Below are 19,347 nucleotides of genomic sequence, written 5' to 3' on the forward strand. Positions count from 1 at the left end.
CCCACGCCACGCACATTACAATTACAACATCCCAACAATACTTTCTATGGCTTTTTCCACTTCTCCCCCATTTCTATTTTCCTTTCTTTGCCGCCGCCAACAAAACCCAAATTATTATTTATGCAGTCAAAGTTTTTGGAGCCATAAAAATGAGCCAGAGCGAGGAAAGAGAGAGAGAGAGCTCTAGAGAGCTAGAGAGAATGAGGGGGAAATGGTGTTCACTTCTTTGTTTGACAATTATTGCGTGAATTTCCATGATTACGGCTTCTATCGCCGTTACTGTTACTCGAGTTGTTGTTCTTGCTGTTGTTGCCGCCTCATGTAAATGCGGTATTAATTGCCGGATTAGAAAAGTCGCCGAACTTTTGACTTCCTTTCTGACGGACGGAACTCTGCCGTTAAGTTTTCCGATTTAGCACACACGATAAAGAGCCATATAAATTGGATCCTAACTTCCTTACGATCAGTAAATTAAAATATATTACCTTGGTAATTATTACCTCAAAAAACAAGGCAGGAAACATTATAATTTAGTTAATTTTTATATGAAACACACGATAACAAGATTATATATAGTATTATTACCAATATAATAACGATTTCCTAAAAAAAATCAATTTAATCTTGAAAAGAACCTTTTCCTATGCTGGTAAAGCTAGCTAAGGTCGGATTTTATATGACATCATATTTGATTTTACCAAAGATACGACTTGTAATAGAGGCAATCAGCTCCTTTTGATGTCTTGTGTGTAGTAGCTTCATCCTGATAAGAGATATATATATTTTTGAGCACTTATAGCATATTGATATTGCCCTCAAAGGACCTTCCTCCCCATCTCTCTCTTTTTTTTTATTCAAACAGAGCCTGTGAAACATTTTTGGTCTTGCCGATAGTTGACAGATGTTTGTAATGAATATGGACGCACTTAAGCACACAATTTGCCGGAGCTTGTTCAGAGTCATCTCTCCATTTCGAATAGAAAAAACCTCAATTTGGCATGGAATTTCCCATCAGTTCCCACCCCCATATATCTTATATAGATTCCGTATGTGGAGCATGCAAATATTTTGAAATATTCTGGCCTGCTGTCTGCTGGAAGCAAACAGAGTAATGTGTTCTGTTTTGAATGGTGTTGTTATTGTTCCCGAAAAGTTCATTCGCATGTGTCCTAGAAAACTATGAAATGCAGAAACCACATACACACCAGGCTGATAATTTATGGAACCTTACAAGAGTGTGGCCAAAAAAAAAAAAAAGTGAGCAAATACAAATGAGTAAGCAAGGCTGGAGTTCAATGACCCTGGGGGTAACCTAATCGCTGAGATAATGACACAAGAAATTCGAACAGATATTCATCGGACTTCGTAGCCCAACCCTAAACATTGTCTGGGAATTATCAGTCTATATAGAGCCATAAAATGGGCTTTATATGCTATATTGATTCAAAGGTATACCTAAAGCCATGCTCTGATTGATATTATCTCGAGCGATCGATTGGTAAATGCTTCCACTTGGACTCTGATCGATGAGCGAGATGGAACAGGCTCTATCTGTTTGTCTTTTCCTTCACAAAACTATTGTACGTACAAGTGTGGCAAAAATAAACTTTTTTTTTCTTTTTACATATAAACGAGATAAGCCTAACCACAGAATGTGTGTCATAAGGCCACCGCAACTTCAATGCTATATATGAGAGGCTATAGACAAGAAATCCAAATAGAATACTAGACACTGGATGGTAAATGAAAACTAGAAAGTTCTATAGTTCATGATAATGCAATTTACGCAATACCAAAGATTACAGGGGGGAGAATATAATTAAGACAGAAACTTGTACAACAAAGTAACTAATTCTAAGTATTCTCTGTCTTTAAACATAATAATTCTCTATGTACATTTAGTATATTAAACAAATATTAAATATAAACTTCAAATAATCATTTTTTTGTTTAATTATTCCATGTCTTTTAACATAATTGTTCTCTGTATATTTAGAATCTCTAACAAACTGTAACTTGTAGCTCTTTTAGGTTAATTGCACTTTCTGAATTGTGAAAAATATAAACAGTCCATGAGTGCATATAACGACATCCGTTCAATAAGTATGGTTTCAACAAAAAAAAAAAAAAAATGACAAAAACCTAATAGCCGAAATGACAAACGTTTTCATTATGTGTGTGGTTAGGCAACAACGACGAAAAAATAAATTAAATAATATTATTCTAGTAATTATAAAGCAGACATCAAATGCGATGCATGAGTGGGCCCCTCCTCTCGTTCTCTCTCTCCCCTGCCATCGATGCATCCATCAACCCCCAGAGAAGCCCCACCGCCCCAGCAACCCCCCTCGCGATCGCAGCTGCGTATCTTATCTATGCAACTCTTCGCATAGTTTAACGTTTTGTGCGTGAGTTTGTCACACACGAATATATAAACATATACTCGCGACGATAAATATTTACGAAAGTGTGTGTGCGACACAGCTGGGTTCAAAATAATAGTGGGTTTCCTTGATTTATAAAGAATTTAGAAGGTTAATAAATAGACAAGGGAATAATAAGACCTATAAATATATTGAGTTATGTACTCATTTTAAATTACTTCCAAAAACTGCGGATTAATAAATTTGAATTCTATATATATTTCTATATTTCTAAACTCTCAATACAATAGTTCTTTTGTTATTTATAGGGTCATCATAGCTTTCTGGGTTCATTTCTAATCAATAATAAAGTTCAGGTTCATAAAAACGAAATCTTACAAATTACGGTTTTGGATTTAAATAGAAGCGTTGCTTTAGCACTGAATTAGCACTATAATTCTCAACTGGTTCTAGTCTCTACAGTAAACACCATTAAATACTTAGAAAGTTTAGCAGAGAATCCCAAAGAAGTACTATCTTCCTAAATAAAATCAATTAATTTTTCTGTTTCTTTTATTAATTCAGCTTAAATTCACCACTATTATTTCCTCTCCTGCTGTATCTGTGTGCGTGATTACATGTGAGAATGTGTGTGTTTGTACGTATACGTGCATATAGGCAGCAAATAAAAGATTGCATGTGCCCCACAATGCAGACACAAACAGATTCACAGACATAGCATTTGAGTCGCGTCGCCAAATGAATAGACAAATATATATACACACACATAGTGCACTCGCACACAGATACTCACACCAAACCAATACACTCTACACTCGCACACTTAGACAGAATGCAACGTTGGTGGAGGCAAAGGCAAAGCGCGCCAACAAAATGCGAGAAACTGGGACAAAGTTGAACAGACGAGCCAAGGACGGATATTAGTGCGACGCGGCGCGAACAGTTGCATGATGAAGCGGCTGCAGCGGGGTTTTTGGTGGGGCTGAAGGGAGGCGGGGTGGGCACCCAAGGGGAGTTGGGGCGGAAGGGGGGCGCCCGGTTGAAGTTGGCAGCGAAAAGTGGAAAAACAAAATGAATGTTTTTTGCCTTTGCCTGTATTTTTGTTGTTGTATTTGTGGCTACAGTGGAGGCAGCCTAAAAATTTACAAAAATTATTAAATTAATTATTTAATTTGGAGAGGCTTTAAACGAAACTTAGTTAGGTTTTTGAAATTACAAAAACTTTTTGGAAAATGTTGCAATTTATGCAAGATATTTTTAGGAATTTTCTTAGCCCTGCAAGTTGTTTTGGTTTTTTTTAAGCACAAGAACTTAATTTACATATAGATTTAAGATACAGTTTTTAACTAGCATAAATACAAATTATTTTAAAGGTAAAGGGTAAAGGGTTTCAAAGTCCCTGTGCTGTGCCTTGGCATAATGTTCTTGAAGCCTTAAACTTTATAATTTCGTAGAAAAAACATAATAAATTCAAGTTTTTATAAGTATTTGTTTAACTCGTTAACGTAAACAGTTAAAATATGAACCAGAAAAACAAAAAAGCTTCAAGATTACTCTAAATATTATCTAATTTTATATTTTAAAATTTAAATTAATTAAATTTCCTATCAATCTCGTACTAAAACCCAGCTCATAAAGGAATATCTCCCGGAGTTATACCATCCAAACTCATAATAGAATGTTTATATTACCTTTAATTAATTTTCCCAAAATATGTGTATACACATGCCAATTTTGGCATTATTTATTGGACCTATTACATTTACTACTTGCTAGTAAATAACAAGCTTTATGGTCAATCACTTGCATCCACTGGAGTGCTCACTGTGCCGGTGTCCGTGCTGTTGCAGTATAGTTTTCAACTCTACAGAAAATTTTGTTGTTTGTTGATTACAATTTGCATGACGCCAGCGGCAGTACAGCCAACAGGGCGGATAGAAGCACTTTATCTCCCTCGCATGCCCGCCCCGCCGCCTAGCTGGTTTTTCTTCTGATTTTTTTCAGTAGCAAACGACTAGCGTTGTTGTTGTTAATTTTGCAGACATTTCAACCGAAAATGAAACAAAAACAACCACAAAAATAAATAGAAAAAATAGAAAAAAAAAAATAGAAAAACCAATTTTAATTAATGGTGGAAAAACGAGTTTGCCTGGTTTCCATCAACCGACAACCACAATGAATGGATTTTCTTTAAGAACACAGAATGCAGTTTTCGCAGTATTATTTTTTTGTTGACTTTGTCTTGGTGTCTGGCTCAACTTGAAAAATTCTTGTTTCGGGCAAATGTTGATGCCGAGTTCTTTTCGGTTGATGCCTTAGTCAAAACACTTAAATACCATAAATAATTGGCTACTTAAGTGCATTTGTTGCGCAAAAACACTGGCGAAAAAACAATTAGAGAACCAAGAGAGTCGGCTTACAAGCTGTGTGTGTGTGTGTGTGTGGTTTTTGAGGTTTTCAAGGTATTTTTCGCATATTTTTAATTTATTTTTCTTTACTGTTTTTTGTATTTTTACGACTTGAGTTTCATTTATGCTTCGACTTCTCGTTGCTGGTGCATAAATAATGCCCACAGGCCTACTTTTTATGCTGCACTCGGGCTTTGGGGACGCACATAAATATGCATTTATCCATAGAAAATTCCTGCCTGAATGCAGAGCAGTGTTCAATAAAATTTCCAGACGATTTTCATTATTTCAGCTGCATTTACTTGTTTGCTTTCGGTAGCCAGAGGAATCTATTCAGGTTTTGTAGGACTTTATGTATTAGAAGAGTTGCATTTCGATCTAAATTATTATTAGAAATAATAACAGTGTGCTAGGAATTAATAATTACATGTATTAAAATGTTTAACAAGGTTAAATATATGGTCAAAATATAGAAATACCTACAATTATAAATCAAAACCGCATTAAAGTATATATTCAAGTTTTAAACTATGCAATTATAGCTTAAAATTTTGTTAAATGTTAAATTTCTTGCCATGGAATAAACATTTATTTGCTTAAAAGCCAAGTTTTAGAAGAATCCTTTATATTCTTATAACGAAAATATAGAAAACTAAGTACAGACTAATTTCCTATAATTCAGTTTTCATTTTATATTAATAAAGGATTCTTCTAAAGCTTAAAGTAATATTTTCCTTCCAAACTTCTAGTGCAATTTAATGTAATTATTATATTTCCTCCTTAACTCTACACTTTAAACTCAAGTCTCAATGTTTGAGTAGAAATGCAACCTAAAATGGGCTGTAAATCTTAATCTTAGCTTTACAAAGGAAATATTCTACAGAACCATGAATCATTTCGAAGAAAACTCGTAAATACACGATGCTCTCTGCCGCTCTCCTGATATATTTCCCAATTGTTCTCGCCTTTCATCATCACGTGAAGCGTATACGTGATGTTTGGGAAACAATATAATAAATTGCGCATACGTCATGTGGCCGCAGGGCTGACTAATTGCGAGCAAAAAGCAACTCGGCAGCTCTACAAATATATTTAGCGTATACCCATCAATATTTGGGTATAAATCCCAAAGAAACGATCGGATTACGAGGCGGAAAAGAAGAAAAGAATTACATCATTTGGTGAAAATGCTTGGCGTTTCATTTAAATCGACTAAAAATGGCAAAATTCTTCCGCCTCTTTTGCCTGCTGCTTTTCGTGGGTCAATAAACTTGGCGGGGCCCAGTCAAAAAACAAAAAAAAAAACAAAAAAACACAAAATTTGTATATGAGAAATTCTTTTGTTGGCAACAAAAGAACGAACGCTTCGCGTCACGTACGGCCGTGTGACAGGGACGGGGCTAGGGAAAAGGGAAAGAGCGTGAGCGAGAGCGGACGAGTGCGAAATGTAAACATTACAAAAAAATGCCAAGTTTTGGTCATCATTGCGGCCAAAAAGAGCGATCAAAAGAACGCAACTCAACCGTTAGCTGGCCATAAAATACATAATATTCAAGCTGAGAAGATATCTCCATTTAAGCCGGCGAATGAATGAATTTTTTTTTTACGGAATCTTACGAAATTCCAACGGCATTTGAAATTTATGCAAAAGAAGAAAAAAATAAAAATAATAAGCTAGCTCAGAAAAGAAAGCGAGAAATTACGTAGCCAGCATGCTAATGCTAATGCTTCTGCTGTCTAACGGCATTTCGCACAGCCGGCTAGATGTAGCCCCCCCACCTCCACCGCCCCCTTTTGATTCTTCTTTTTCTCTTTACCTCCCTCTCTTTGTTTTTGTTGTTTTGTGAAAGCTGGAAACAAGTTTCCTATTAGCATTCGCTTGGCGGCAAAAAGAATGAAGCACGAACGCCAAAGAGAGCGCGCGCTCTCTTGCTTCGCTCTCTTTGGGCCACAAGGCAGTTGGCTGGTGCATTGACCTCAGCTCGCTGACCCACTTACGAAGCAGCTTTTTGCCAATGCGAATCCGAGTCGGACGAACTGCCGAGCACGAGCTCGTGCCGCTGCCGCTGTCGCTGCCGATTCAACGAACGAGCAACTTGTGCAATAGTCGCAGCAGCAGCAGCAACAGCAACAACAACAGCAGCAGCAATCGCAGTCGCAGCTGCGTCGACTGCAAACTGACTTTGCTTCAGTCTTTGCCACAGCACAGTGGTCAATTATAGGTGAAAAAGTGCAGTAAATATACTAGCAATAACGTAAATAATAAATTAGAAGAATAATAGAATATAAATATATATTAAAAATAAATCAATATTAATAAAATAGAGCATTTTTTTATTATTAATCATATATTCATATAACAATACTGTTGTGCATATAATAACACCGGGAAATTTATTGTAAAACAGGATAAAACAAATGTATTACAGCATATTTTACTTACAATCGGAATAATCGTAAGGTTCCTCTTAACATTGAGTTATCAACATCTTGCGATGCACTAAAATTCCCAACGGATTGTTTAGGAAGTGGATATTAATACTGCAATTTATATTAATATTAACAAAACTTTAATAAATACTATATAAGGCATAAATATTATAGATCTTTCTCTACATTTTAAGGGTTTTTTTACTTAATCCCAATAAAAGTATCAATCTAATGGATCTCTCTACTAATATTATTTATATTTTATTTATTATAATAAATACAATGCTGAAATTTTGTATTATTATTATTATTATTTATTTTTTTTTTTTAATCTAGAAAATAACATCTTATATTGTTCTCTTTTTATCTTCTGTTACCACAGTGTTTTCTCGACTCTGTCACACTGTGCTCGTGAGGTGTTATGTGTGTGCTTACGTTTTTTTTTCTCTCTTATATTATTGCTATAGTTTCTGGCGTTGTTATTGTTATTTTATTTGACTTTGCCGTTCGCCGCAGTGCCAAAAACTGCAATTCATATGCAGCCCGTCCCTGGGCGTCCCTCTCCTGCGGCCACCCAGCTGACAGCTTTACGTCTCGCCCAGTCTCCCGGGTTTTTGATACTTTTTATGTTTTTTGTGTTTTTTTTTTTATTTTTTCGTTAGCACATGTCGTTGCATATTAATTTTTTTTAAGCGAGTGCACACACATGCATATGTGGCAGTGCTTTTTTACTCGGTTTTCCTTTTTGCCGCCGCAAACTGCATTTCTTTTTATTTTTTTGCTAGCATGCATTCGCCATAAAGAAGAACATATTAATTTTGACTTCTGGTTATTGCTGCACCCAGCAAAAGCAGCAAAGGCAGTGGAAAAAAGAAAGCCCGTGGGGCCTGTGCAAATAAATTGCATATGCAAAAATATTTCAGCGTTTTCCCGCTGCCATTTTGGTCATTCAGAATTTATTTTATTAAGCGGTTTTCGGACAGCATTTAATTTGTTTTTATATCGCATAGGCGTAGCCAACAATAAAATGCAGGTTTTCCTCACTCTTTTCGCTTCTTTAGTTGATTTTCCGTAACTTGTTTCTGCCCGGCAACGGTGCGTGTACGTGATACAAGTGCAGCGTTGATGTGGAATTACCTAACATAACTCAATGGATGCGTTTTCATTGAGCAAAGGCAGGACTGCTGCATATCAATAAAAAACAGCACTGGTTAATTAAAAATTTATTAAAAACTGGAATGATGCATTTCATTACTTATTTGTACGTACTCCGTTAAGACCATAAAAAAATTCAGCGATGAATTCGTGCCGTTTTTTGCCTCTGATAAGCAAACAATTTCACCCAATATTTGCGTTCATTTCGAGAAAAGTATGTCATAAATTTTGTTTTCTCGCCGTTAAAGTACACATCGCTAAAAATGCCAAATAAGACAATAAAATGTATTTCATGACACACTTTTCCGCGCCGCGTATTAAGTAAATATTTGAGCCTGCTATTTGTTAACCCAAATATCGGGGAATATGTGCGTAGATTAAAAGTTAATTGCCTTAAGGTAACCTGTTGTCTTGTAATTTTTTTTTTTTGGGACAGAGTTTTGTAGGTTCTTAAAAAAGGTAAAATTAGAAATTAAAAGTTCTAAGATAGTTTACAGAGCAGGAAAATCCGTAGGAAATAAATGAAATTTATTTTGAACAGGAATTTATGTAAAGAATAAATATTCTGTGGATTTCCCGACAAAGCTAATATAAATGATATCATAAGTAATTCAAAATTCATTCAATTTTACAAAATTTTTAAAAGTTTAATGCCTTAAATAATTTCTTTTAAAGGTCTTAAAAATATAAATAAAATAAAACTAACAAATTCTTAACAGCATATAAAGGAAAATTAAGTAGAGTCTTTCCTAGGTAAAATTTAACTTTAAAAATATATTTACTTAGTTACTTTTCGCTTATGTAAATTGCCTTTAAAGCGACACATGTAAATGTTATCGGTTGACTTATCGATTTCCTGAACTGCATACAAAATGAGCTACAAACTGCCTGTAAACTTTTGAGGCTTTGACTTGATATAACGATATGTATGTTCGCCCCCTCTCTTACTCTCACCTCTGGCCCGCTCTTCAGTGCAATAGTCGTCTTATCTGTCTTGAAGACTCATAAACACGCACACACGCATTCTTCAGATAAAGATTTATGTTAGCTCTTCTTTCGGGAAAAGAGTCGGCATTTACTGCATTTTGCGTGCCAGTATTTCGAGTATTTCGTAATGCCCAAGAATGATAAAAGTTTAAAGCGGTTTAAGTAAGGATTGTCCCCCCCGTCCAAAGCCCCACCCCCCTTTAGTCGCCCGCATAGCCCAGTGATGACGACACACATTCTGCCATAATTAAATATCTGTCTGTCAGTTGCAACGAAAGAGAGAGCTTTGCTTAGCAGCACTCTTTTTGGGGCCTAAGAGAAAACCCATAAAGAGAGTGGGGCGCGAGAGAACTTTCTTTTCGATTTTGTTTTTGTTTTCTTTTCCTTCGCTCGCCGAGAATGTTTACGGACATGCTGGTGAGTGTGTGTGTGTGTATGTAGCGGTATCTGTATCTGTGAGATACTGCCGTGTTGAGAAAGTTCATTGACACTTGAAAAACATTTCATTTCAGTCACTCACTCACACAGAGCGTCGCCCCGCTTACTCACTCACTCACTCATCATCTGTCACACATTTCTCCAATGCGATCCGAACGGCGAACGGCGGCGCAGCAGCAGCGGCTCGGCGGCGGCAGCTTGGCACATTTTTCAAGCTGTGCTGTTTGTTGTGTTTTGATTGTGTTCTGTCGGCGTCGCTGCCGCTGAGTGCTAGCCGCGCTGCCGGCGTCGCTGCTGCCGCTGGATGCTGCGGCGTCTGAGTTTGCGTCTGTGTTTGTGTGCGTTCGGTTCAGCGCGCATCTTTCATCCTCGTGGGTAAATACGCAAAGCAACAGCAAAGCGCCTAGATTACACAATACCGCCGCCGCCAGACGAGACCAATCTGCCTGCTCTCTCCTTTTTCTCGCTCTCTCACGCTGGCTTTTAAGTCCAACACTGGGCTACAAACTTTGTTTTTCAAGCTTTAATTTACATTATTTTCTCCGCTTTGGTGTGTCAATTAATATTTTTTTAAATATTAACACCATTATCTATAAAATCTAGTCAAAAAATATCTAGGAAAATTATATTAATAAATTTTAAATATATTTTTTTATTAGGAGAAAAATTTTTAATATTAAATATAACAAGAAAGAAAGCTAACTTTGGCCAGCCAAAGTTTGTTACCCTTGCAGGTAACAATTAAAATATATCATAACTAAGCCAAAAATGCATTAATTTCGATTCGGAAAGCAGTTTTGTGTTAATTTTTATTAATTTAAAAAAACTGCATACCAAACTTAAAATTTTAAGAAATCAAAATTTATGGCCATTTTTGCAAATTTTAATGATGTAACCCCTTATCAAATTTCGCAAAAATGGCCAAAAAATCGATTTCTTCCGGACATGTCTAGAAAGATTCGCATGTTAATGCTGATCAAGAATATATATGGTTTGTGGGGTCGGAAATGATTCCTTGACTTGGAAAAATATTATTTTGTATTATAAAATCGGATTTTTTATATTAAAAAACTTCTTGATTTTTTTTTTAACTTAAAAATATCATAACTCGGCCAAAAGAGCATTAATTTTAAATCGGAAAACTGTTCTGTGCAAGATTTTCTACAGTTAATAAATCTGCATACTTCATTTCAAAATTTTGAAAATTCAATTTTTGATCAAAATCCAAAATTTTAATGATGTAACCCCTTATAAAATTATGCAAAAATGGCAAAAAAATTGATTTCTTCCTGACATATCTAGAAAGATTCCCCTGTTGATGCTGATCAAGAATATATATACTTTATAGGGTCGGAAACGTCTCCTTCACTGCGTTGCAAACTTCTGACTGAAATTATAATACCCCGCAAGGGTATAAAAATATCGAGGAAAATTATATTTATAAATTTTTAATATATTTTTTTATTAGGAGAAAAATTTTAATTATTAAATATAAAAATAGTAACCTAATATAAATAATTTTAATAAAAATATATTAATACAGGAACTTTCCTTAGAACCAGGGGGCGTTACTGGTTTCTCTTTAATATTAATTATTAATATTATTAAAAAACAATATAAAATATTTATGTAACACCTTTGGCAAAAAAATCTGTTAATAAAACCTTTAATTGCAAACTAAACTGAAATTAATATTTGTATGATAAATAGATAAGCAAATTTTTATTAAAAATCTAATAAATAAAAAATGTATTATTAAAAATTAAATTAAGTATGCTTGAAGAGGTTAATAGTATATAAATAGATAATTAAATTTTTATAAATGCAAATAGGAAACTACATTTAAATAGTAAAAAAAATAATTCCAGAATGTTTAATTTTGTGGCACTCTCATGCTAACTAGTGTAAATTGCAGCACACTGTGATTCTCTCTGTGTGAACCAGTTCTCAGCGATGGTGCACCACACATTGCTGCTGCTGCTGCTGCTGCTGATCAGGAAATTGCATCATATTCGCCGCTGAAAGGATTGCGATTGCGGCAAGGGAAGCCCGAACAGCTGTCGCACTATCTCTCCCATGCCACTCTCCCTTCGCTCCCTTCGCTTGCCACCACCACCACCGGCGGGGCATTCTTATTGTGCGGCAGACAAGTGGCTTAAGGTACCGCGTGGACGGTGCATTGTGCCGCATGGATAATGCACTGCAATATTGCGCAATAGTTCTCCGGGGTCGAAGTGGCATTGTCTGAGTCACTGGAAACCAGACACAAGGGGAAGGGGCTGTCAGCGGAAAATCCATTGATTGTAATTGTTGGGCGTTTGCATGATGAGAAAATTTAAAAAAGACTCCGGAAAACTGTTTTTGGGGAGAATGTTTTTAACAAAAGAAGAAGTAATCCTTGGGTTTTATGCTAAAGATTGATAGAGGGTTGTATTATAAGACTTGAATATCTATGAATATAATTAAATAGAATATTTATTATAGTATTTAAGGAACTTTTATTTGAATTAAAAATTATATTTAAATTATATTTAAATCCACTCTTTCCCCTCTTTTTGTTACAGCTCAAATCGAGATAATTCCATGCAAAGTCTGCGGCGACAAGTCATCGGGCGTGCACTACGGCGTTATCACCTGCGAGGGCTGTAAGGGCTTCTTCCGGCGCTCGCAGAGCTCCGTGGTGAACTACCAGTGTCCTCGGAACAAGCAATGCGTGGTGGATCGCGTTAATCGCAACCGCTGTCAATACTGTAGACTGCAAAAGTGCCTAAAATTGGGAATGAGTCGTGATGGTCTGTAGCAAGTCTGAGTCTGGAAAGGAAATTCAATTTTTTATGAATTAATTAGATCTACCTTACCTTATTTTACATAGTTTTTCCCATTTAATCTTAATATTTTCATATAATTTAATTTCTTACCTTTACTCTAAACTAAATAATAATAACTATTTCCGTGACCTTGCATTAATCGCACCCATTTAACCGCCCTTTTCATACCCCCCGTGCAGCTGTAAAGTTCGGCAGGATGTCCAAGAAGCAACGCGAGAAGGTCGAGGACGAGGTGCGCTTCCATCGAGCCCAGATGAGGGCTCAGAGCGATGCGGCACCCGATAGCTCCGTGTACGATACACAGACGCCCTCGAGCAGCGATCAGCTGCATCACAACAACTACAACAGGTGCAGTATGACCGATATGAGAATGATCCTCCATATTGATGTATCCGTGATCTCAATGACCCCTTTATCTGAATGTCCCTGTGCCTGGTCTCCCTCCTGGTGTCCACGTTCTTTATCTCCCCCCTCTTTGTCTGCTCTTTTCTTTCCGCCACATCCGTACATCCACCGCTCCCCGACCCGTAATGCCCTTCTTGTCACTCAGCTACAGCGGCGGCTATTCGAGCAACGAGGTGGGCTACGGCAGTCCCTACGGCTACTCGGCCTCCGTGACGCCCCAGCAGACCATGCAGTACGACATTTCGGCGGACTATGTGGACAGCACCACCTACGAGCCGCGCAGTACAATAATCGATCCCGAATTTATTAGTCACGGTAAGATATATCTCTAAGATACAAGTGTATCTTTTAATCCTAATGATTTGCTACTTCAGCGGATGGCGATATCAACGATGTGCTGATCAAGACCCTGGCGGAGGCGCATGCCAACACAAATACCAAACTGGAAGCTGTGCACGACATGTTCCGAAAGCAGCCGGTAAGTGTTATTTGGGAATGCCCAAAAGTATGCCTTGGCTAACGAGTGTATATTGATTTTTGCCTCCTGTAAAGGATGTATCGCGCATTCTCTACTACAAGAATCTGGGCCAGGAGGAACTCTGGCTGGACTGCGCCGAGAAGCTTACCCAAATGATACAGAACATAATCGAATTTGCTAAGCTAATACCGGGATTCATGCGGCTGAGTCAGGATGATCAGGTGAGTGGATACAAAACCATATTGATTTAGATTAGTAATCAAAGTTTTCATTTAGATATTACTGCTAAAGACGGGCTCCTTTGAGCTGGCGATTGTTCGCATGTCCAGACTGCTAGATCTCTCCCAGAACGCGGTACTCTATGGCGATGTAATGCTGCCCCAGGAGGCGTTCTACACATCCGACTCGGAGGAGATGCGCCTGGTGTCGCGCATCTTCCAAACGGCCAAGTCGATAGCCGAACTCAAACTGACTGAAACCGAACTGGCGCTGTATCAGAGCTTAGTGCTGCTCTGGCCAGGTATAACTAGGCTTTAATATATTCTCTTTAGATGGTATGTATTAACTGATATATCTTCTCTTTTAGAACGCAATGGAGTGCGTGGAAATACGGAAATACAGAGGCTTTTCAATCTGAGCATGAATGCGATTCGGCAAGAGCTGGAAACGAATCATGCGCCGCTCAAGGGCGATGTCACTGTGCTGGACACACTGCTGAATAATATACCCAATTTCCGGTATGTCTAAAGGATAAAGAAAACTTAAATTGTATTATTTTCTTCACAAACTAATCCAATTTTCTTAACCTTTTCCAGCGACATTTCCATCTTGCACATGGAGGCGCTGAGCAAGTTTAAGCAACAGCATCCAAACGTCGTATTTCCGGCACTGTACAAGGAGCTGTTCTCGATAGATTCGCAGCAGGATCTGACATAACAAGAGCAGCAACAGCAACCGTTCCTGGAGACGACCGCGGATGAGGTTGCCGAGGATGCGGCTGCCACGGGATGTGCCCTGCCGCTGGTGGCATCAACCGCTGGACCCCCGCAGCAGCCACAGCAGCCACAGCAGCAGCAGCTGCTCGAGGACTGAGGGATTAAGAATGGCAAAGGATACGGCGGCGGCAACAATAATTATTTCAGTGCAATCACTGCGCGGATACAAGAACTTTATCATGATTTAAGCTAGCATACAACCAAGGATGTGATCCTCGCCAAGGACTCACTTAAAAAAAAAAACAAAAAACACAGAACTCTTATATATACACGTATATATATATATATAGATATATATGAGCTAGAAAAGGGATGGGAAAATATTTCAAAAATATTGTTAACTCAGTTAAGACTTTTTTGCTTCGTAGAGAAACCGAAACCGAAACCGAAACAGAAACCGATTGCATTTCGAGCAAAGGGCATCAAACTCTGATTTACGAAGTTATACTATGTATATGTACGATACGTAACCTTTGACTTCTCATATCCAGGTCCCGAGCAGATGAGTAACTATATCCCCAGACTAAGTACTTAAAAGCAAAACCCCCTAATGCCCAGATATACAAAGATCTAGAATCTGAATGAAGTCCTAAATCCATTTACCCCTTTGGTTAGTTCTCTGTTTCCATAAAACCCGATACCGATCCCAATTCCGATTCCGATCCCGCCTAGGTTGTCTTTGCCTTGTGTTGTAACTAAAGTATATTGTGTATTTTATATACAAAAGATGTATGTATCACTATGTCTTATATATATATCGGTTTTTTAACAACAAAACAATTATTTCTTTGTAAACAACAACAACAAAATCGAATATCTCGGAAAATGTGTTCTTATAATTATATTGATTAATGCAATTACAATATATATTTACAATTTACCGTTACGTTTTTACATTTTACATAAAGTAAAACAGCAAGATTAAGTAAAGCTAAATATAAAACGAAGAATGAAGATGAAGATAGAGATAAAGATAGAGTTGAGGATGAAATAGAAGTTAAAAAGTGAGCGAGAAGATGGAAATTTCAAGCAAGCACATAAAAGTATGCAATATTTTTGTTTAAAAACAATTCTTTATTAGTTTCTTATTATATATATAAAACAAAATATATATATAAACAATAATTAATTACGTACATAAACACACACGTATATCTAGGGCTCTATATATTAAAGCATGATAGACAAATCCCAATCCGGTTCCAAGGTTTAGTAAAAAAAAAACAAGAAAATAAAGAAAGAAATAAAACACAAAAAACAAAAAACATTTTTGATATGAAATCCTATGCATAATTACAAGAAAACTTTTATTGTTTCTAAGATTACAACTTAATGAAAACAAAAAATTTAAAACCAAAACAGACTGACGGACCGAAACCGACAGCAAGCCGCCCTCCCACAATCACCCACCACCCCCCCAATCCTCCCCCCTCATTTAACCAAGCAGAAATCTTAAAAAAAAACTAATAATTGATTAAAAACAAAGAAAATATGCAAGAAAATCTTCAAAAAATAAAGACAATGCTAAGGAAAAACGGCAACTTTTTTGGTTGATACATTTAAATATATACATTTATATAACTGACTGACTATACAAAGACGTTACACACACACAAGCACACGCATACACACACATACACGCGCATTCACACATGCTAACATTACATAAATTAGTTAAAACTTAGAGTAAACGAGTAAAAAAACAAACAAACACATTGGATAGTAGGTGATAATTGGTGTGTCTTAAATACCCTCCTCCCCGCCCTCTCTCCTCCTCTTTGCTTACCCCACAAAAGAACATTTTTTACTAAATTTAAAAGCTTAATAAATCAAAATGATTTTTTGGTCAAGAAAACAAAAACAAAAACCATTTCAGCAGGCAGGCATAATTATTAATTAACATTAAATATAAATAAAATGTATACAATTAAAACTAAACAACAAAAATAAATTACATTTTGCAAATTCCACAAATAAAACAACAACATTATTTTGCAAACAAAAGTTATAAAAAAAAAACAAATACCCCCTTACCTGAATCCGTGCAAGAAATATTTACACTAGCTTACATAGAACTGGGACGAGGACAACAATATCTCAATTGAAAATATCCTTATTACACTGTAATCGATCGATTTGGACATACATTAAGTTTGACATTTTTGGCCTTAAAAATATAAACAAAAGAAAATGAAAAAAGGAAAAGGAAACCTAAAGTACTTTATATATATACAAAACCATATATACAATATAGAGAATACAAAACTAGTTTTAATTTATACAAAGCAAGGGAGCAGCTTTCAAACTCAAAAACAAAAGAATATCCCCAGAAAAACAAACGAAACAGAAACTTTGTTAAAAATTATCCATAATAAAGAAATGAATTAAATAAACGGAAGACACAAAGTTAATCTATAACAAAAAATGGAAAGTTAAGTTGGTTTGAGCCAAGGATAACAACAACAACAACAAGAACATAACTGTATCTATAAATGATATATATGTATTGTTAAATTTTTATGCTAAGTTTTTAGTGAGAGAAACGGTTAAATTTTTTAAATAATAACAGAAAAAAAAAGGAAATCGCAAACTCGACAAGGTGTAAAATGAGTAAATTTAAATTTAAATTTAGCATATATATACGGCATAATTATTATGTTACGATATTTACATTTATATATAAAACAAAAACAAGAAAAAACAGAGAACAGAAAACAAAACTCCCCCGTAAAGATGAACAGAAATCGAAATAAAATGAACAGAAGATATAAACTGAAAATAAAAAGGAACTCTGAATCTGAAAGAAAAACAAAAACCGAAGAAGGTAAAAAATTAATTATACATACAAAAACTTATATATGAAAAGAAGGCAAATTATATATATATTATATATATGATTAAGTAGCTTTAGGCCGACTGTTGCACACACACCTCACACACACACACCCATTTACAGACACTCAAAACACAAAAGTTGCAGCTAAAAAGTAAGCTGGCAATCATACTTACAAATGATCAATTGCAAAAAGGAGCTTTCACACACACACAGATTCTCTTTTTGGGTTCACAAACAAATAAGCAATATCTGAATACAGTGGAGATTGGCTAGAATAGACTGATCCTTAGCTCAGAAAAGTTCTTAAAAAGTTGATAAACTTTATATTTCTAATTTAAAATTCAATTTTTAAGTAGTTAAGTTATTTTTCCATTTTTAACAATTTAAAATTAAATCAACAAGAAGCTCTTGCTTTTCCTATGACCAATTACCACTGTACTTTACACACTTTGCATCAACATTTGCCACTTTCCCCCTGGGCGTACACCACGGCGTATGAGTAACCTGGCTATGCTTTGTGTTATTTATATTTTTGAAGGAGCTATGTTTAATTTCAAGCAGTACTATTCAGTTTTTTAATGCCCAAGCACGAAACATAAATAAAACTGAAATCAACAGATAAACCCATATATTATTTGTAAACAAATGGGGGAGAGTTGGCACACGAATGTTGATTGCACAATCTGCAAAAAAGAGCAACAAAAACACACACAGAAATACATACATCAGCTTTCGAACAGGAATCAAAGATATATATATATATACCAAGCGAAAGGAAATCATTTTTTTATAAACTATCATCACACACAGAGAAAAACTACACCCAACACAAACACAAGATGTAGCTTTAGTTTACTAGGTGAATTCGTTTTTATATATTTGTAAATTGTTTTTAGGTAAATCGAATTAGATATATAATCTTCAGGCATATACATGCAATTATATGAAACAGATTATATATATATATGTCATACTGCATTATTACGATTATTATGATTCAGCAAAACACACAGAAACCAGAACAAGGAAAGCATCTATGAGAAAAGCCGGAAAAGTAAACCCTTCAAGCCGCTGCAAAACTGAGGAAATTGTAGTTAAAGATGCCGAAATCGGGGGAAAAAACAACAACAGAAAACAAATAATTCAATTCATTCTTAACAATAAAATGTAATCTGAATTATACAAAAACGAAAAACAAAAAAAAAACAAAAACCAAGCAAACCAAAAGAGAAAACAAAAGAAAAATCATAAAGAAAAAAAAAAAAAACATTGTCCACCGTTTTACTTACTTGGAAAACTCTTGGTCGGGGGGGTGTCAGGGGAAGTGATCCGTTTAATTGCCTTTATTATGCGCATTTTCCAATTAAACGGCATTGTTTGCAGCTCAATTTTGCATTTATGAACTGCATTTCGCATTCGCATTAATAAAACGTCAATCAATTTGCAGTCAGACTCCGGCTCTGCAGGAAATATGCCTTGATATTTCCACGGAAGTTAACAGGAGGATGCCACACACCACACACACACACACACAGAAAGATGATCAATGGAAAAATTGTTAACTGTTGAGAAAAGCTGAGTCATACCATATTAAAGCTGGGTTTATGGAAAAAGTGGGGTTTTAAATCACAAATACACCATTTTCCATACCAAACCCTGCAGAATTCCTAACATAAATAGACAAGGCAAACTCCCCATTAAGTTTAATAAGTTAGATTCAGAGTTACAGGAAAATGCGTAACCCCAGGCTTGGAAAACACTCCACAATCGAGGAAATCACAAATAGCCTCCCCTTATTTGGGTCAATTGCAGTCATGTGTATGCGATCATGAGTCATTTGAGGGCGTAGAGGACGCCCTGCTGCGACACCAAAATGTCTCCAGGAGGCCAGGAGACATTTCTGCCAAGTTCAGCAAACTTCTAAGGCGAACTGAGCCTTCGAAGCAGAAATGGTCAATCGTCTAACTCGCTTTTGATGGCCATAAATTAATGCAACCCCTCGG

General features: G+C 36.0%; 1 protein-coding gene across 3 annotated transcripts in view; it reads left to right on the forward strand.

Moving 5' to 3' along the window:
* Hr3 (Hormone receptor 3) overlaps positions 1-15,004 on the forward strand; it is a 35,060-nt gene extending 20,056 nt beyond the window's left edge. For 2 of the 3 annotated variants that reach the window (XM_070284165.1, XM_017181643.3), the window contains exons 2-9: positions 12,367-12,594; positions 12,810-12,978; positions 13,181-13,350; positions 13,410-13,513; positions 13,588-13,734; positions 13,790-14,033; positions 14,100-14,250; positions 14,329-15,004. In XM_070284165.1, the coding sequence (XP_070140266.1) occupies positions 12,367-12,594; positions 12,810-12,978; positions 13,181-13,350; positions 13,410-13,513; positions 13,588-13,734; positions 13,790-14,033; positions 14,100-14,250; positions 14,329-14,449 (1,334 nt within the window). In that variant the 3' untranslated portion in view covers positions 14,450-15,004. The remainder of the gene's footprint in view (positions 1-12,366; positions 12,595-12,809; positions 12,979-13,180; positions 13,351-13,409; positions 13,514-13,587; positions 13,735-13,789; positions 14,034-14,099; positions 14,251-14,328) is intronic. The other variant, XM_017181644.3, reaches the window with a different exon arrangement.
* The last annotated feature ends 4,343 nt before the right edge of the window (positions 15,005-19,347 follow it).

Source organism: Drosophila kikkawai, chromosome 2R (genome assembly GCF_030179895.1).
Source record: "Drosophila kikkawai strain 14028-0561.14 chromosome 2R, DkikHiC1v2, whole genome shotgun sequence".
Lineage (NCBI taxonomy): Eukaryota > Metazoa > Arthropoda > Insecta > Diptera > Drosophilidae > Drosophila > Drosophila kikkawai.